Genomic DNA, 16,913 nt, shown 5'->3' on the forward strand with positions numbered 1-16,913 from the left:
GTCCCCTTCCTTTTGTACTCCTGCTCCCACGGTGGGATAAGCAGGGAGGTAGAGCTTCCACTCTGGGGACAAAAAGGCAGGGGGCCCAGGGTCTGCCCCAGGTGAGCTTTGGAACTGCAAACATGTCAATGCAGCACCGGAGTTAGTGTCGTCACCATAAAATCATGTCACAGCACTGCTGTAGGGCAGGAGGAGGTGAGGGCTAAGTGTGTCCTAAGCACGCAGCAAGGAGAAGCTTCCCGAACAGAAAGGAGGAACAGAGGCAGAGAGGATGGAGGGAAGGCGGCACCACCAATTCCAAACCCTGCTGTCCAAGGGCGATGGGATGACAGGTGATACTGCTTCCTTATAACAAGGGTTTCTTTCCCAGGTCATCAGGAAAAAGACTCTCTTTCTCACCTTTTTTTTTTTTTTTTTTTTTTAAACCATAGCCTTCCCTTCAGTGGGTTTCACATCCGGGACTCTTAACCAGGGCAAACCTCTCTGGGAGGCTGTGTTGGTCCCAGGACCCTTCACCCTGATAAACTCCCACTGGGGCCTGTGGAGAAACAGAAAGTCCCCCCGCGAAAAAGAGGCGAAGCTCTCTGTTAAGACGAGTTGCTTAGCCTGCATTCTTTCGGCCAGGGTTTGGGAGAGCCGGTCAGAGACTCAAACCATTTACCAAAGGACACCATCCAAGAACACCTGGGGAGCTTATGGAGCAAACGTTGTATTTAATAAGTTATAAGATACAATTTACAGTTGGCCTTTGGTTCCAGTTTTGCTTCCACATCCCGGTTTACGAAGCCTGTGGTCCTTTCACATCAGGCTTCGGGCCACTCCAGTTCCTAACAGGTGGGCTTTGCCAACACTCACCCTCAGGTGCTACACCTCGGGGAGGGTCACCCACCTCACCCTGTCCCATCCATGGACACACTCGAGATGACAGTGGCCACCTCCTCAGGACGAAACAGCAAATCTGAAAGGGCTGCCGGCCCAGACCACACTACACATCTGGGCCCTGCAGTCAGGCAGTCCCCGAGTGCTTTCACTTTATTCCAAAGCAGGTCTGCAAGAAGTCATGCAAAATGCCTTATACCCTCATTTTCGGAACTTTGCACCTGCTCATCATTGCTTTCCAAAGAGCCTCGGGTGACATGTGGTCAGGGCCAAATATGCTTTCATTATCTCTGCAAATGGTAAAGGGCCACCAATGAGCTGCTGTCCTTCCCTCCCCTGTCATTCCCTGACTTTCAGGCCAAAGATTGGCAGGAGTTTCCTTCTATAATTATCTTCCAGAAAAAGTTCACGCTGGGGCTGCCTGTGGGCGAGTGTGGAGTGTTATGTCACGTGACAGGCCTCTGCTAACACTTGGACCCACCTGCGGTGTCTCTGGACATGCTGGTAAGACTCCTCAAACAGACAAATGGCTGGAGCGTGTGTTAAGAACAAGGACTAGTGTTGGTTAAAAAAAAAAGGGGGATCTTTGGCAAGTGGGGGGGGGGCTGCTCGCCACTGCAGAATTTCCTCAGACCCAGTGACTGAAACGGACTTTGAAAACAAAAGCAAAGACAAGCTGTCAAGATGGTCACATGCAATGACTCTGCAGGGAAATAAGTAGCAGGATGAGGGCAGAGGCACCAAGAAGCCATTTCGGCCAGTCTGTCACCTCGGACACTCTGCCCTTTGAGAGATGGGGGCGGGGTGGCAGTAGTGTTATAACTGGTGTCACCCAATGGCCTTTTCTCACATGACAGGGTCATCTTCTTTTCTGAACGACGACACAAACTAGGCGTCCCCATTTTCCCTGCCCTTCCTCCCAGTCTTGTTTTGCAAACTGACTAGCCGATTTCATTTCTTAAAAATATCAACCTTGCCTGTTCTTGTTCTGTCTGCAGGGGGTGATCTGTGCCAGAAGAGGTCCAATTTGCTGGGCCTACTGAACAAATGTGCATTTCCGGAGTCCCCAACATGTCCCTAAAGAGTCAGGTTTAGGACTTCTTTCTGAAGGTACTTAAAAAAACATGGCAATGTTTTGGGGATGGGGTTTCAGACCCACAAACAGGCTGGAGGACTTTGTATAAAACGAGTTACAAACAAGCAACGAAAGCAACCACCAGAACGCCTCCCAGGACTTGATGAGAACTGTTTTAAGGCACCGTGACATGGAAGGGGCTGCCAGGGATGTGCTCCTCTCCCCACTTCACGGCCAGAACGTAATCCCCCTTCTCCTTGACGATGTATGTCACACTGTACTGTTGGTTGCCCACATGCTTCATGGAGACTTCTTCACAGGGGGTGGTGGGCCCGTGGACCCCGATCAGCAGCATGTTGGAACCTGGGAGACAGAGGGAGGTGGTTACTCCATGAAGATGCATCCCAGAAGGCAGAGGAAGAGTGTGTGTGGGGGGGGATATGGGAGCCAAAGGAAAGATACCAGTTACTGCCCGTTAAGCTTCTCTGATGATGCCAGGGACCTTTGAGAGGTGGGAGAGTGCAGCAATTACGAGCAGGACTCTTAGGGGTTCAAATCTCTGCCCTGCCACTTCCTAGGTGGGTGACCTTGGATATGGAACTTCACCTCTCTCTGCCTTAGCTTCCCCATCTGTAAACAGGGGATGACACTAGCACCTACCTCATGAGCTTCTTATGAGGTTTAGGGGAGTTATTGTATGTGAAGCCCTTAGCACATAGTAAAGGCTATGTAAGTGTTGGCTACTCTGATCTCATTTATCTCCTGAGAACCTTCAGGAAGGTCCTATGACTATTCCCATTTTCGAGCAGAGGAAACTGACTTTTAGAAAAAGATTTAGTAACTTTCCCATGGTCACATGGCTAATAAGCTTTGGAAATTAAGGAAGGAAGGAAGAAAGGGAGGAAGGGAGAAATAAGTAAGTGGTGGAGTCAGGTTTTCAGCCCAGATGTGCTAGATGCCAGAACCCCGGCAACTAACATTGACACCCAAATAAATACGCAAGTTCAAATTGTAATCACAGCAATTAGTGACAGAGAAGAGGCCAGGTTACTGATACAATGCAATGAGGATAACGCAACCTTTCCTATGTACCTTGAGGTCATTTGAAAAAAATCCAGAGGCAAATCATTTAAAAATATGAAGTGCAGAACAGGGCAATGAACACGGTTACTTGCAAATGTCTGGGTTACATGGGTGGGTGGGCACTGCAGACCAGAGCAGGAAAGACCAAAGTACACAGAACAGAGGGTGTCGCCCCACGCCCTCCATTCCCTGAGCAGGGCCAGGCTGCCTACCGGCTTTGCTGCAGTCCACCAGGAAGGAGCTCTTCTGGCCCACAAATGCCTTCGAGAGCCCCGCCCCCTTGGAGGTCACCTTGCTGGCATCCGAGGATGCCTTGGGGATGGCGCTATAGCAGGTCTCTGTGGAGGACCTGGTTACTGACTCCACCAGGATGGATGAGGTCTCGTTGGCCGAGCCAGGGCTGACCAGACGCTGGCCTAGGACATGGAAGGGAGAGAAGCAGGCATGACTCGCCAGACAAGGCAAGTACCCCATGTAGAAGCCCCAGGAGAGCCCTGGCTCCCCAGCACCTGGATCCAAAAGCCACCACACCCCCCAACACCTGGATCTAAATGCCACAACTTTTCCATCTCACCCCCCATAATGTCTTCTATGGGGTTCTGGGGTCCCGCCCCACACAGCTAAGATCTGGCTTTCTGGGTATATGGGAGAGTCTGGCCTTGGCTGACTTGACCTGGAAGTCCTTCTAGGTCATAAGCACATGACTCCAGGAATATAACCATGTGCCACCCTATGGAATGGATATCTTTCCATTTATATAAAATACTCTATGTATAAGCAGTGTAAACATGTGGGAGGACATTGACAAAATACCAAAAATGATTCTCTCTGCATATTTTTTTTTTGGGGGGTGGTGCGGCGGAGCTTGTGGGATCCTAGGTCCTTGACCAGGGACTGAAATTGCGCCCTCAGCTGTGAAAGCGCTGAGTCCTAACCACTGGACTGCCAAGGAGTTCCCCTCTCGGCATATTAGAAGATGATTTTTCTATCTGAATTTTTAATTTACTTAATTTTAATTAAATTTTCTGCAATGAACCTATGCTACTTATATGACAGTGAACCAAGCAGAAAGAGACACGTGGAAGGAATTCACCACAATATTTATGGTGGTTACCTTGGGTGGTGGGCTGTGAAGTGGTTTTTACTGTATTTTTTCCAGTGTTCTGAAGGAGGCACATTTTTATAAATTTAATAAACACTTTTGATTATTTTAAAAGTGAAAGTTAGAAATGAGGGGATTTTTCAGGCCCTGACCTAAACAAATACGTGAGATCTCAAATATGTAAACATTCCTTCTTCTCTGTTTGAGACAGAAAACCACCTAATGTGCTTTCTCAACTTCTACACCCCTACTCTGCCTGCTTATTTTGCAAGTTTCTGAACATGCAGTCACTCTGACATGTCCTACCATTTCTTTACATTCAAGATTCAAAGCAGATTCAACATATCTAAAATCATCCAGTTTCTACTCTCGAATAGCTCTGCTGATAATCTGACAAGATCACCTCCACAGGGGGAAGAATAACTTTAAAGGTGTTTGTGGTTGTTACCTGTCACCTTGGCCTTGAACGGGCTGCCCACAATGTGGTTGGGCCCGCCATATTTGACGCCAATTAGGTAGCTTCCAGGAGCCATGGGGGTGTACATGACTTTGTACCCTTCGGGGGTTTCCTGGCAATCCATTTTAACCTTGGACGGGCCTTCAATGGTGACGGACAATGTCCCTGGCCCTGCTCGGGTGGTGTTGATGAAAAATTCAGACTGGATACCTGGGAGAAAGGAAGCAGGAATAAAGATCACTTGGAAGGTTTGGAGGGATGGGGAGGTGTGCTTTGGGGAGCGTGCTGGGGGCCCTGAAGCAGTGGCGGGGCACACGGAGGTTCCCTCTCAGAGGGGTCACCTTGGTGGCACGGGAACCCACCAGTGTTAGCTCCAAGCTGCTGGCACAGAGAACCTCAGGCCCTGGGGGATGGTAACCCCTTTCCAAGGCCCAGGCAGGAGTGTGGCCAACATTCTGTCCACAAGCACGCACCGCCTTGTTTTCTCCTCTGGGCACAAGTCGTGGCTGAGGGCGAGAAGCCTGAGTCGTCACTGAGAGCCTGAAATGCTGCTTCTGCCCCCAAGGGCCAGCTCTGCCCCCAAGGATGGGGGAAGCGTGGGCCCCTCTGACCTTTCCTTTCTCTTCTGGTTGGACTTGGAGAAGCCCAGGCAGCCCAGCGCTGCCTCCTTCCTCCTCAGCCTCCTAGCCTCAGACACCACGCTGAAGACCGGGGTAGCCGCTAGGATGTGCCAGCCCTGCCACTTTGCCTTGAATACCAGAAACAAGAACAGGACCAGAACGGCAGCTCCTGCTAATACCACTGGCACCACTCTGGCAGCAGATCCTGTGCCCATCATTTTACAGGCCCAGTGATTCGTCTTTAACAAACGACACTGAGGCTCAGGGAGGTTCAACCACATGCCAGTCAGAGCTACAGGAGAAAGGGGCAGAGCTGGTACTGAAGCAAGTCTGAGGGGGTTCAGAGCCCAGGCCTGTCTCCTGGCCTCTGGATGGGCAGCGGGGCTGCCTCAGATGCCCTAACTGCAGCTCCAGGACATCCTACTTCTTTCCTGCCTGGTCCATGAGGGCCTCCTGCAGACATCCTCCCTCGTGATAGAAGGAAAGCTGGGCCAAAAGACAGTGCCAACCAATGACCACTGTGGCGTTCCTGCCTGAGCCCAAGGCCCTGAAAAAAGCCCCACTCCCCCCAGGCCCCTTTCCAGTTCAGAAGGGGAAGAGGCGGTCAGTCACCAGCTGCGCACCCGCTACAGTGCCCTCTATGGGGCATCCCCGGCATAGCATTCTGTGGGGCTGGGCTTCTAGAGACCTGGACGCCCCCCCCCAGCTGGGAACTATTTTGGTTTAATCATAGCTCTGAGGCCGGAGAAAGAATTACTGTTCTGGTTATCAATAAGACAAAGGAGCTGCTATCATGCAACCCAGAATACAACCCAGCTGTTTCTGGAAAAGCTCCAGAAGCTCCCGTCCCAGCACCACCCCCTCACCCTGCCTCCACAACTGTCTCAACCTTGTCTCTATACTGTGCAGCCCAGGATCCCTTCACTCAGCCGCTGCCGAAGCAAGGCCGCGTGGGGGGAAAGGGAGGGGGTATTCAAACAAGGGACAGAGTTTCCAGGAAGCAGCTGCAAGTGACAGCAAGGAAAGATACTTTTAAAGTGAACATGAAAAGACCTGGCTGCACTGGAAAGGACAGGATTGCTCCATTCCTAAGAAACATCAGTTCATCCTAATTGTGAGGGTCCAGAAAGGAAGATGAGGTGGGAAAAGAGAAATAAGGAATTACAGGGCAAGAGCAACCTATCAGGTGGGCTCCTTTATTATTCCCATTTTACAGGAACAAAGTGGAGGCTCAGTGAGGTCAAATAACTAACCCTAAGACACACAGCTGGGGAATGGCTGAACTGGGGTTTAAACATAAGGTCTGTCTAACCTGGAGCTAATGCACTCGCCTGAGAGCAGACGGGAAAAAGAAAATCCACATGCAGGAGTCCCTCTCATCACCACCTCCAGCCAGAATCAGTACCCCAGACATCTCTGGGCATGGCAGTGTTCCCCTGTACCCCCGTGTATATACTGATGAGTTCCTGTGAGTTTAATGAGTGTTTAATGCAGCCCTACTCCATCTTCAAGGTGGGTGAGGGGTAACGGGAGGGAAGGAGGCTCTCCCTTTACATCTCATGCACACTGGGGTTCCTGGAGCATTTCATCAGGAAAATGGCTCTTCCAGCCAGAGAGTCTGGAATGCCCTGGTCTAACTCCTGACCTTCTCAGCCCCTCTGCAGCAGAGAGTCCTACCCCAAATTCTCCACATTCCTCTGCTCTAAAACCTGCAGAATTGACCATTTAAAGCTTGAGCCAAGAGATACAGCCAGCCCACCCATAAAAATACAGGGAAGCTTGCTTTTTTCCGAAGGTCAGGATGCAGGCCCTCCAGCAGCCAGGCAGAGAAACCTTTTCATTCCACACACACTGCAGCTGTGTAATTCTGGGATGGATATTTGGGAAAAGGCCTGGGAGCGGGAGGGCTAGAAAAACAAGATGCCTTCCCCTTGACAAGAGCAATATTTACACAGGATTTGAAACAGGCGTGTTCTGTACCTCTCCCTCCTGGCTGGAAGTCTCCCTGCAAGACCAGCTCCTTCCCTCAGCAGCATCCAGTGCTGGCAAAGCACAGCCTGAAACCCGAGCTCCTGAGAAGGCTTGCGAACAGCCAACAGGAAGCACGAGAGGCCCTGGGCACAGCAGGTGTGACCCAGCAGGGGGATGGGTGGCTGCTGGCAGCATAGGAGACGTCAGTGGCTGCTGTGGGGCCTGGACCAGGGCCTGCTGGGGCTCCAAGTGCCAGGAGGGCCCCACCTGGGCTTCGAGAGTGGATGGCTTGTCAGGGGCCAAATGCCTGCACTACTGCCTGGGAACCTTCCAGGGCAGCTGGGAAGATAGGTGTCCTTGTGTAGGACACCCCACAAAGCAGGCCAGGGATGTAGCTACTGCCTCGGGGCGAGCCAGCCATTTAGGGAGGCAGCACAACTCAGGGGTTAAGTGAGCAGGCCTTGAGATTGTGAACCTGGACTGGTTCTGGCTCTGCCCCCTCCAAGCTAAGTAAGCTTGGGGAGTGACTCAACCTTTCTGAGTCCTCACTTTGCTCATCTGTAAAATGGACATTGCCCAGGGTGAAACAATACGGTGCCTTTTTACAAAGGGCAAGATGCTGGCCCAGAGTGCAGTGTGGAGCCAGACAGGATGGGCTGGGGGAGATGAGAAGTACTCATGCAGACCCTGTGGGAGGTTTTGCTGAGGCCACTGCTTTGGCCAGAGTCGCAGGGTGGCACACCAGCCGGTCAGTCACTCCTGCACCCGGGCAGGGCCCCTTGTCCCCTTACGACACTCGCTCCACAGGGCTGGATGCCAGGCAACCATGGCCACTCATCCCTTTGCCTGTGGGTCTGCTCTGTCCCACTCACCATGTGGGGTAGCAGGGAGACTAAGCAAAATGTGCACACACAAGGAACTCAAGAATCCTTCCTCAGAGGCCCCAAAGTAACGCGTCCCAGTGAGTCCACGCCTGCAATGAAGCGTAAGTGGACAAGCTCCCCAGCCTGGCACCTTCCGTAATAGTGACACACTGGACACCTCTGATGCCCACCTCTACATTCACGGTATAGACATTAACTACAGCCATTACAAGGCAGGTAGATCTGTAGGTTCTGACGTGGAAAGTTCCTTAAGATGTCAAGTGACAAAAGCAAGTTGTACTGCAATACAAATAGCACTAAGACTATTTCTATAAAATAAAAGTAAAACTCCATGTCTACCTTTTTAACAAACCGACTGGCTAAGCAACCAAGTGACCAAGAATGAAGACCAACAAAGAGACAATCGGAAGGTCCTCCCCTGATCTGTTAAGCTGTGTTTCCTCCTGGACCCAGAGGGAGGGAGGGAGGAGAAGCAAGATGGAACTTCACATACTTCCTCACTGCCAGTATTTTTCACCATCAAACGTGTTCCATCTGTGGCAAAGACTAAAAAAGAATTTGACTGTTTTAGTCTTTTCTCCTCCCCCGTTAGGATTAGGATAAAAAGAAGTCAGGCTGTGACAGGTCTTATTGCCGATTGAACGTGTTTCAGGGAGGCCAGGGTCCACTAAAGGAGCTGGTGGGTAGGGGACCTCCCCAGAGGCCCGTTACATGCATCATGAACTCTGTGCAGGCAGAGGAACCCTCAAAACAAAGGATGCTGTGTTGTATTCCATATCAGTGTCCCGGTCCTAAAAGAATCTGGCAAAGGAAGACAGCTGCAGCACAACAAACAGTAATGAGCTGTGAGAACGCAGCCATCAAGCCCTTGCTCCGGATTTACCGCAGGTCAAGTGAGAGCCTCCCAAGGGTGCATTACTGAAGTTTCCCTGGGGAGAGAGGATGGCAGGTTTCCCGGGGGCTTAAAGAGTTCCATTTGCTCTTCCCCGGGGACAACTCCGTTAAAGACAAGAGGCAGAGGCGATATGTTACCTGTGGTGCCCCCCTCCAGCCCTGAGCCGTAGGCGGACACCAGGGCAGGATTCCCCGCTTGTCCGGGTTCCCCGACTCGCACTTTGAAGGGACTTCCAACCACGTGGCTCCCGTTGAACTTGACGTCGATCGTGTGGACACCATTCTCGTGGGGGATGAAGCGAACGGCATACTTATCTGGCAGAGTGAGCAAAGGCACAAGGTAAAAGTGGGCCCGTGGACCTGACCAAGGTGGGTGGGGACAAAGGACAGGAGCCCAACCTGAGAGGGCCCATCTTACATCACTAATAAGAAATGGCCCTACTGCAAGCCTGGCACCCAATACGTTGGTGATCAAAACCAGATGGGCCTACTTGTCTGCACCTAGGCAGCCCTTTGGGAAATGCATCCAAATCTCAAATTCTGTGTTTAATCCTCTGTGGCTTTGGCCTCAGAAAAACACTTCCTTTATGAAAAGCTCACTTCTGGCGCAGTTTCTCTGCTTGGCCAGGGGAAAAAATGGTTCCAACTGAGACTAATGCTCCTTAATTAAGCTCCAAGCTAGCAACTGTCCCACAGGGCAATGGCCAGGTTTCTTACTGTGTGTTTGGCTCACAGCATGTGGTAAGATGATCTATAAACTGAAATGGGCGCCTAGAATATCCTTCCACCATGTACCACCTGACCACCCCTTCCTCCCTGAAGTGCTCTCAGCTGGGATGCAGAGTCTGTTCTCCTCCAGTCAGTCGCTCAGCCGCTCCCTGGCTCCTTGTACCCCCCAACCCCTTCAGAACTTTTGTTGCTCAAAGCTCCACCCAAATCCTCTTCTCTTCTCCTCTGCACTCTCTCCATATGGAGCTGCCACCCATATCCTTCAACACTGCACGTCCCCCATCAGTCCCCAGCTGGTACCCACCCCTCCTCTCTGAAAGCCAATGTGCTACGGGGAAAACTGATCCCACCCCCCATGTCCACATATGGTCCTTGATTGGGTCAAATTAATGCGGGATAGCAGGGGGAGAAATCCCTCTTTTCCCAAGCCTAAGTCAATTAGCACATGGCATTTAGCCACACAGGAAGGGACTCAGGAACAGGCATGTGTGTTCAGTGAGATAGGAGGGGAGGTTTGCTGGAGACTTCTGCAAAAGGAGCATCTAAGACTTCTCGAGAAAGAATCTTGAGGAGAGACTGTCTCTCTTGATTGGTGTCGTGTGCTGCTGCAGCCACCTTGCCACCAAGACGAAGGCCACTTTCAGAATAAGGCCCACAAATCAGGAGAAAGAGCAGAGATGTTTGGGGCCTTGGAGAATGTAGCTGAATGGCTGAATTAAATTGTTGCTGAAACCCATCTTAGATCTTGAACTTTTCACTTACGTGAATTAACAGATCCCCTTGTAATGGACCATGTGTGTAATGGACCCCTTTTATTATGTGAATTGGCTTGAGATGGGTGTTCTGTAATCTGTCACCAACGGCATCCTAACTGTGTCAGGCTGGTGGTCTCAGACACTGCTAGGGCTTCAAATACTGCCTGGGGCTGAGGACACCATATCTCACTTGGTGGCCAAATCCCAAGGCAGCAGAGATCTATTAAATGTTCCCACTTGGATATCTCAGGGACACTTAAAAACCTCTCAGGGCTTCCCTGGTGGCGCAGTGGTTAAGAATCTGCCTGCCAATGCAGGGGACACGGGTTCGAGCCCTGGTCTGGGAGGATCCCGCATGCCGCGGAGCAACTAAGCCCGTGCGCCGCAACTACTGAGCCTGCGCGTCTGGAGCCTGTGCTCCGCAACGGGTGAGGCCGTGACAGTGAGAGGCCTGTGCACTGCGATGAAGAATGGCCCCCGCTCGCCACAAGTGGAAAAGGCCCTCGCACAGAAACAAAGACCCAACACAGCGATAAATGAATGAATGAATGAATGAATGAATGAATGAATTAAAAAAAAAAAACTCTCAAAAAATAAAGTATTAAACTCTGTAAGGCAGTGACCAGCCCTTGCTCACCCATGGCTGCTGTCCTGAGTTTCGTTAACTGCATCATCATCTTTCTACCCCATCACCAAGCTACATGTAACCTTTCTGAATTCACTTTCATTCCCTATGGCCAACTGGTCACCAAATGTTATAGTTCTCTGACCTCAAGTCCTTCCTCTGCATTTCTAATACTGCTGATTAATACTGTTTTCTAAAACGGACCACTCTGCGAGCATTGGCTTACCACCTTGCCTTTCAGATGTACCAACACATTCTCTATAATGTGGTCAGACTTAAACCATTATCTGACCAGATATGGGTTTAAAGCCCACACATTTGTTCCTTCTGAGGCTTCCCCACTGCCCTTTCTTTTTCCGCCCAGTGGGAGCAAGATGTCTGAATGCCAACCCAGGTCCCAGGTGTCTACCCTCAATGCATGCAGAGCAGGGTACACAGCAAACGCCCAATAAGGGCAGTGGTCACAGGGCTCTTCCTCATGTATCAGGGCCCATATTCAATGTTACCTCCTCAGAGAAGTCCTTCTGACCTTGTCAAAGCAGAAACCCTTTTCCTCTCCTGCTCTGACCATCTTTACCATTTGGTTCTCAATTCTGCTGTGCTGTTGGTGATCAGCTGGGGTCCTCACCCGTGCGCTGCACCTTTCTGGCTCACACTCTTTAGGTCCTCACTAGACTCTGTGCTCCTCTCTGAAGGCAGGAATCATGACTTCCTCAGCCTTACCTTCCTGTCAAGTCTCTGACACTTAATAAATGTTCACTAGAAAAATGGTCTCGTTCAAGCTGATTGACATCACAGAATTCCATACACCAAAGCAGCGAGCAAGAAAATCTCATGCTATTAAGTCCTACTGGGGACCCAGATTCTCTCTTTCCTTTTTTTAGCCACACAGCTAGGGGGATGTTAGTTCCCCAACCAGGGATTGAACCCGGGCCCTCAGCAGTGAAAGTGCAGAGTCCCTGGACCGTCAGGGAATTCCCTAGATTCTCTTTTCTTAATTTACAGCAATCAACCTTTCCCTCAGAGTAAAGAGAGGTCAAAGTGTACTTATTCATTTCATAAGGTAAATAAAGATCTGTGATATTTTATTAAAATATGAGAGAACATCACAATGAATGTCATGTGAAAGAAATCTGAAAAACAACTGAAAATAAAGAAGTATGTGTTGTTTATTTTTTTTTAAAAAAAGCCTGCCCCTGGCAAATGTGTTTATACCCTAATTTATAAACAGTATCTGGCAACAGCAAAGGGAATCCGAAGGCCTTGCAGAGGCTGATGACCCCTCCGTCAGGGTACATGTTTGCAGAAACATTCTTGGTGCGGGCGCTGGTGCTTACCTGGCTCCAGCTCAGACACGTGGCATTCCTCCACGGCTCCAGAGGGGCTGTGCACCTTTGCATCAATCTTGCCTTTTGCCCCATTCAACCTTATAGCAAAGGAGGCTGGCTGGTTAACTTTTAATCCCGATTCCTGAGAATTTAATACATGAGATGCGTTACAGCCCTCAGCGTTCTTGCTCAACAGCACACACTGACCCAACCCAGGATTCCAGGGGGGGACAGTTCTCATGCAAATAGGCCTGGAATATGTTTTTCTATATAACACCTGGCAACAAAAGAGCAGGTGAGTAATTACACGTTTCTAGCATTAAATATAAGAAAGCAGAGACACACATAGATCTGCATGGTCTTGTATCTAAACCATCTTGATTCAGAGATGGTTCCTAGGTTTGGAGACTTAAGACATCCTGGCCAGCAGGATTACAGTTTCAGCATCCCAAACAAGAGCTGTACAGACCAGAAAACCCAGTTATCTTCCACATCTGCCCCCTCCCTCAAAAAAGAAGAAAGAAAAAGAAAAAAAAAGACTTCCTCTCCCCACCGCCTTTTTAGGAGGAGCCTGGCAGCTGATAAAAACCCTGCACTCACTAACATGAACAAAGGCTTTGTATCTCAAGGGTGGAGATGGAGAGAACTTTTAATAAACTTGTAAAGGGCCACACATGATTTTTCTTTCATGCAGTACTGCATGAAAGTGGTTCAAAACCAGCAGAACCTGGATTTACTGCCATTTCCTAGCTACATAACTAAACTGTTGAACCTGTTTGAGTCTCAGTTTCCTCCTCTGTAAAAACAGGCATAATAACCAAATCTGTCTCAGAGAGCTGCTGTGAGGATTAAACGAAGTTATGCATTCAAGGTACTCAGCACAGGGCCTGGTGCATACATAGTAAAGTTTTAAAATGTCAGCTTCTATTAACATGCATTTAGAAGTTGTCAGTCCCCCCCAAAAAGCCATGGGAGAAGTGTAGCTTTTGCTCTTAAGTAGATCAATTTCACTCTCCATGCTCTGTCCTGGAAATTACATCCTCTGCTGGGAGAAGGGGATTAGAAGTCCAGATGCTTAAGATATGTTAAGATCGGCCAATCCTGAATAGCAAAATTTTATAAGCCAGCAGTTTTGATGTAAACATAGTTGGACAGCTACTCAGATGATAACTCTAAAGCAGCAGGGCTCACGCTTCATGTGCAACCGAGGGTCTTGTTGAAATGCAGATTCTGATTCAGTGGGTCTGAGACGGAGCCTGGGACTCCATGTTTCTAAGAAGTTCCCAGGGGATGCTGAGGCTGCTGGTCCAAGGATCACATCTTAGCAGCAAGGCACTACAAGCAGTGCTGCCTCGTTCAGTAGTCACTAGCCACATGTGGTTATATAAAGTTAAATTTAAATCAATTAAAATTAAAAACTCAGATCCGGACTTCCCTGGTGGTCCAGTGGTTAAGAATCCGCCTGCCAATGCAGGGGACACAGGTTCGAGCCCTTGTCCAGGAAGATCCCACGTGCCGCGGAGCAACTAAGCCCGTGCATCACATCTACTGAGCCTGTGCTCTAGAGCCCGTGAGCCACAACTACTGAAGCCCACGTGCCACAATTAACTGAAGCCCAGGCGCCTAGAGCCCGTGCTCTGCAACAAGAGAAGCCACCGCAATGAGAAGCCCGAGCACCGCAATGAAGAATGGCCCCCCACTCACGGCAACTAGTGCAGCAACGAAGACATAACACACCCATAAATTAAAAAAAAACACAACAAACAAACAAAAGAACTCAGCCCCTCAGTTACACTAGCCACATTTCTAGTGCTCAAGAGCCACATGCGGCTCGTGGCTACCATACTGCACATTGGAGACGTGGGACATTCCCACTGTTGCAGAACATTCTACTAGACTGAGCTGCCCTAGAGGTTACAGATGATGGAGGACTGAACACAAAATTAAGGAGTCTTTGATCGCCACACCACCCCCATGCCACACCCTCCCCTACAGAATGCCAGCCGACTCCAATTTTCTAAAAAGTCTCAAAAGCAAGACAAAACAATACAGGCCTCTCTCTCCTAACCAGCACCAGATGTTGCCGTGCAGCCTGCCAGTAAATCTCCAGTAAATAATTTACATATCACTTGGCATCAAGTGACATGGGGAGAACAGGGGACAAAGTTGACACACAGGTCCCTCCTGTTGTAGCAGCTGGTTACAAAAGCTTGATGGACATACCAGCCTGATGCATACTTGTTTAAATATTTTATGACCAAACTGTCATAAGAGGACTCTATGGAAGTTTCTTGGAGCTGATTTCTCCACATCAGCTCCTTTTGGACAGAAGCGTTTACGTTACCTGAATCCACTTGCCACTAAATCCTCAAGAGGGAGATAAACGTCTCATAAGATCCAAAAGAAATCTTCCAGATGCGTGAAGGCAGCTCTTTGCCCTCAACAAATGCCAGATTTATCTCCCTCCATAGGTTTTAGTTAAGTTGGCCACAGAAGGAACTTCTGTTAAGAAGCCTTTAAATGAAACACAAGAAAAACATCTGCACCACAGTGACCAGTCAGTATCCTTGGTACTCTCCAGATGAGGCCGCTTCAATCTGTAGACCGTGACCCTGGTCTGGGTTCTGTTTGGGTTCCCTAATGTTTGAGACAGCTAGCAGTACCAGTCCCCCTCAGGGGAAAGTTAGACTCTCAAATGTAAACCAAGTACATGGAACCAATCTGAGATATGAGGTTGAGTTTTCATCAGTCCAGTATTTTCAAGAACTGGGGGGGCAGCTGAAGGCTATTTAGAAACCCCTCTACCCAGAGATCACATTCTGGGATTTTGGTGTTATTCCACAGCCAAACTGCTACATCTGATTCAGTGTCCTAAGACCCAAGGGCCTCCCCAATAATTCTTAGTTTGGCTGAAGGCTCTAATGCAACCCTGAATTAAGTGCCCTGTTTAAGCCAGGGTGAAAAGTTGCATTTCCTGCCATTCTAAAAGGTTGGGCTATGTAACCACCTGCCACAATACCAGGGTTGGGATTAAGGTGGCTGCTGTTAAGAGCATGGTTCTGGAACCACCGAGACCTCACTCTGCCTCATTCTAGCTGGTGCCCATAGCTGGATCCTCTCTGCGTCTCAGGTTTTCTATCTTTAAATGGGGGGGGGGGGGGGGGGGGTCAAGAAAAGCTACTCACCAGACTGTTGCAAGGACTTAGGGAAGTAAGAGGGATACAGTTCTTAACACAGTGCCTTGCACGCTTATTGTAAATAAATCAGCATCATAAAATAAATCACAATTGACTTTCTTGAGGAAAAGGAAGCCAATAATAGCAAGCTGAACATCACTGAACTGTTAGTTTTGTGTCTGTTTTGTTTTGAAAGCCCTCCTTATCCCTTAACCAATTATTAACAGGCCTTCTTTGTTTCTCTGGAGTAAATATTTAGAAAACAAACTCGTCTGCAAATGTTGAGGAGTTTTGCTGACCGTGGCTGCTTTCTGCTCGCCCCAACGGTCTCCTGTCCTAAATGTGACTCTGCCGCAGGAAAGCTCCCCTACGCCTGGCAGCATCCATGGTCCAAACGTGCTGGGGCCCCTGGCACAGTCGGAGATTGAAGGGGCCTGGGGAGTCCAGGGCCTCACTGGCTGGGCTGTGGCCAAGGAGATGGATGTTTCCTTGTGTCTCACCTGAAGGCTCAGAACAGTGAGGCGGCGGGCATCGTCAGAGGGCGCGATCACCGGCACCAGGTAGGGACTTTCTGGGATGTGCTCGTCATTGAACTTGATAGACACCTCGTAGTTACCTGTGGGGATAGAAAAGACCCATCATGTCAGAGATTCTGGGAAAATGGTTCCAGAGTGGCCTCTTGTTTCTCTAGCTAGGGCCAAAGTGCCTTTGGAGAGACCCTGGCCCACTCCATGGCTGTGGCTGATTGGGTCAGAGAGGGTCACCTGGCCCACACCAGGCCAACGCGATTTTCTTAGTTGGAAAGGGCAGGGATTCTTTTTTTAAAAAATCTTAGATATTCTGTTTAATAGTTTCAAAGAGCACTGAAGCACTGAAATTTTTGTTCTGTGTTTTGCCAGTGTATATGTGAATCCCCACACTAATCACGCATCAACACCTGGTGTTGTGTTCCCAATTTCTCTCCAAAGGAGAGGCTTATGACAGAGCATTTTATTAAAAATTATATACTTAAGAATAAGAAGGGCTTCATGTAACTAGGATCCCATTACAGATCCCGAACTATGAAGTGTAAGACATAAACTCTGACAACAGGGGTAGAAGCAGAGTGATAACTAGGAAAGAAAATCTAGTCAAGGAAGAAGGGCAGGGATTCTTAACCTGGGCCCACAGGGTCCCTGCACAAAGGGTCTGTGTACAGTACTCAGGAGATCCATCAAACTCGAATGGGAAAAAAGTACATTTTTATTTTTACTAACCTCTAACTGAAATTTAGCATTTCCTTCCTTTAGAAAAGTTGACAAGAGACCACAGCACATTAAGACTTGTGACTTTTGT

At 49.3% G+C, this 16,913-nt stretch overlaps 1 protein-coding gene across 1 annotated transcript in view; it reads right to left on the reverse strand.

The window, feature by feature from the left end:
• Positions 1-693: 693 nt before the first annotated feature.
• The window catches only part of FLNB (filamin B), a 169,497-nt gene continuing 153,277 nt past the window's right edge, over positions 694-16,913 (reverse strand). The window contains exons 44-49 of the mRNA XM_059076153.2: positions 16,079-16,194; positions 12,412-12,544; positions 9,104-9,280; positions 4,588-4,806; positions 3,250-3,453; positions 694-2,317 (exon numbers count right to left, since the gene is read on the reverse strand). Of these exons, the coding sequence (XP_058932136.2) occupies positions 2,130-2,317; positions 3,250-3,453; positions 4,588-4,806; positions 9,104-9,280; positions 12,412-12,544; positions 16,079-16,194 (1,037 nt within the window). The 3' untranslated portion in view covers positions 694-2,129. The remainder of the gene's footprint in view (positions 2,318-3,249; positions 3,454-4,587; positions 4,807-9,103; positions 9,281-12,411; positions 12,545-16,078; positions 16,195-16,913) is intronic.

Source organism: Kogia breviceps, chromosome 10, assembly GCF_026419965.1.
Source record: "Kogia breviceps isolate mKogBre1 chromosome 10, mKogBre1 haplotype 1, whole genome shotgun sequence".
Lineage (NCBI taxonomy): Eukaryota > Metazoa > Chordata > Mammalia > Artiodactyla > Physeteridae > Kogia > Kogia breviceps.